The sequence below is a fragment of the Elephantulus edwardii genome, unplaced genomic scaffold, assembly GCF_000299155.1.
Source record: "Elephantulus edwardii isolate Elephantulus edwardi_28Jun2011 unplaced genomic scaffold, EleEdw1.0 scaffold00005, whole genome shotgun sequence".
In the NCBI taxonomy this organism is placed as follows: Eukaryota; Metazoa; Chordata; class Mammalia; order Macroscelidea; family Macroscelididae; genus Elephantulus; species Elephantulus edwardii.
This window is the reverse complement of record NW_006399755.1, coordinates 1,747,718-1,748,215: the sequence shown is the minus strand read 5'-3', so window position 1 is coordinate 1,748,215 and position 498 is coordinate 1,747,718. Positions and strand designations below refer to the sequence as shown.

The 498-nt window shown below is 40.2% G+C and overlaps 1 protein-coding gene across 1 annotated transcript in view; it reads right to left on the bottom strand.

Annotated features, from left to right (window-relative positions):
- Positions 1-260, bottom strand: part of LOC102859473 (putative selection and upkeep of intraepithelial T-cells protein 1 homolog) — a 16,730-nt gene extending 16,470 nt beyond the window's left edge. Inside the window, exon 1 of the mRNA XM_006879800.1 lies at positions 107-260. Coding sequence (XP_006879862.1) covers positions 107-260 — 154 coding nt within the window. The remainder of the gene's footprint in view (positions 1-106) is intronic.
- Positions 261-498: the final 238 nt, after the last annotated feature.

Here is a 498-nt window from a genome sequence, read left to right as displayed (position 1 = left end):
TTATTTTTTATTTATTTTTTTCTGTCCTAAAATTCCTCATGTTATAGTAAATTTAGGATCTTGGTTCCAGAATGGAATTACTGGCAAAACTCTTTTCTGTCCTTACCTGCCACCTTCAGATCCATGACGGCTTCTTCATAGGTGTTAGCATCTTTTAAGAAGCAGTGGTACTGTCCATCATCGGTACTACTAATATTGTGAATTCTGAGAGTCATTTTTCCCTCTTCCAGAGTATCCTTTAGAAATTCTGTGTGATTCATATAGGTCTTAGTTCTTTCTCCATACAGTTCTTTCCCATCCTCATATAAGTAAACCAGTTCAGAGTGGTGATGCCGAAACCATCCCACCTCCCTGTGCTTTGCATTCTGTGGTGGGGAAAGCTGACAGCTGAGTTCAGCTTGTCTGCCTACTGTGGTCACATAGTGGCTCACAGACCTGCTTACAGTGAAATACTCTGTAGAGAAATTGAGAGACCAAGAATTTAGTCTTCTTGAAGGC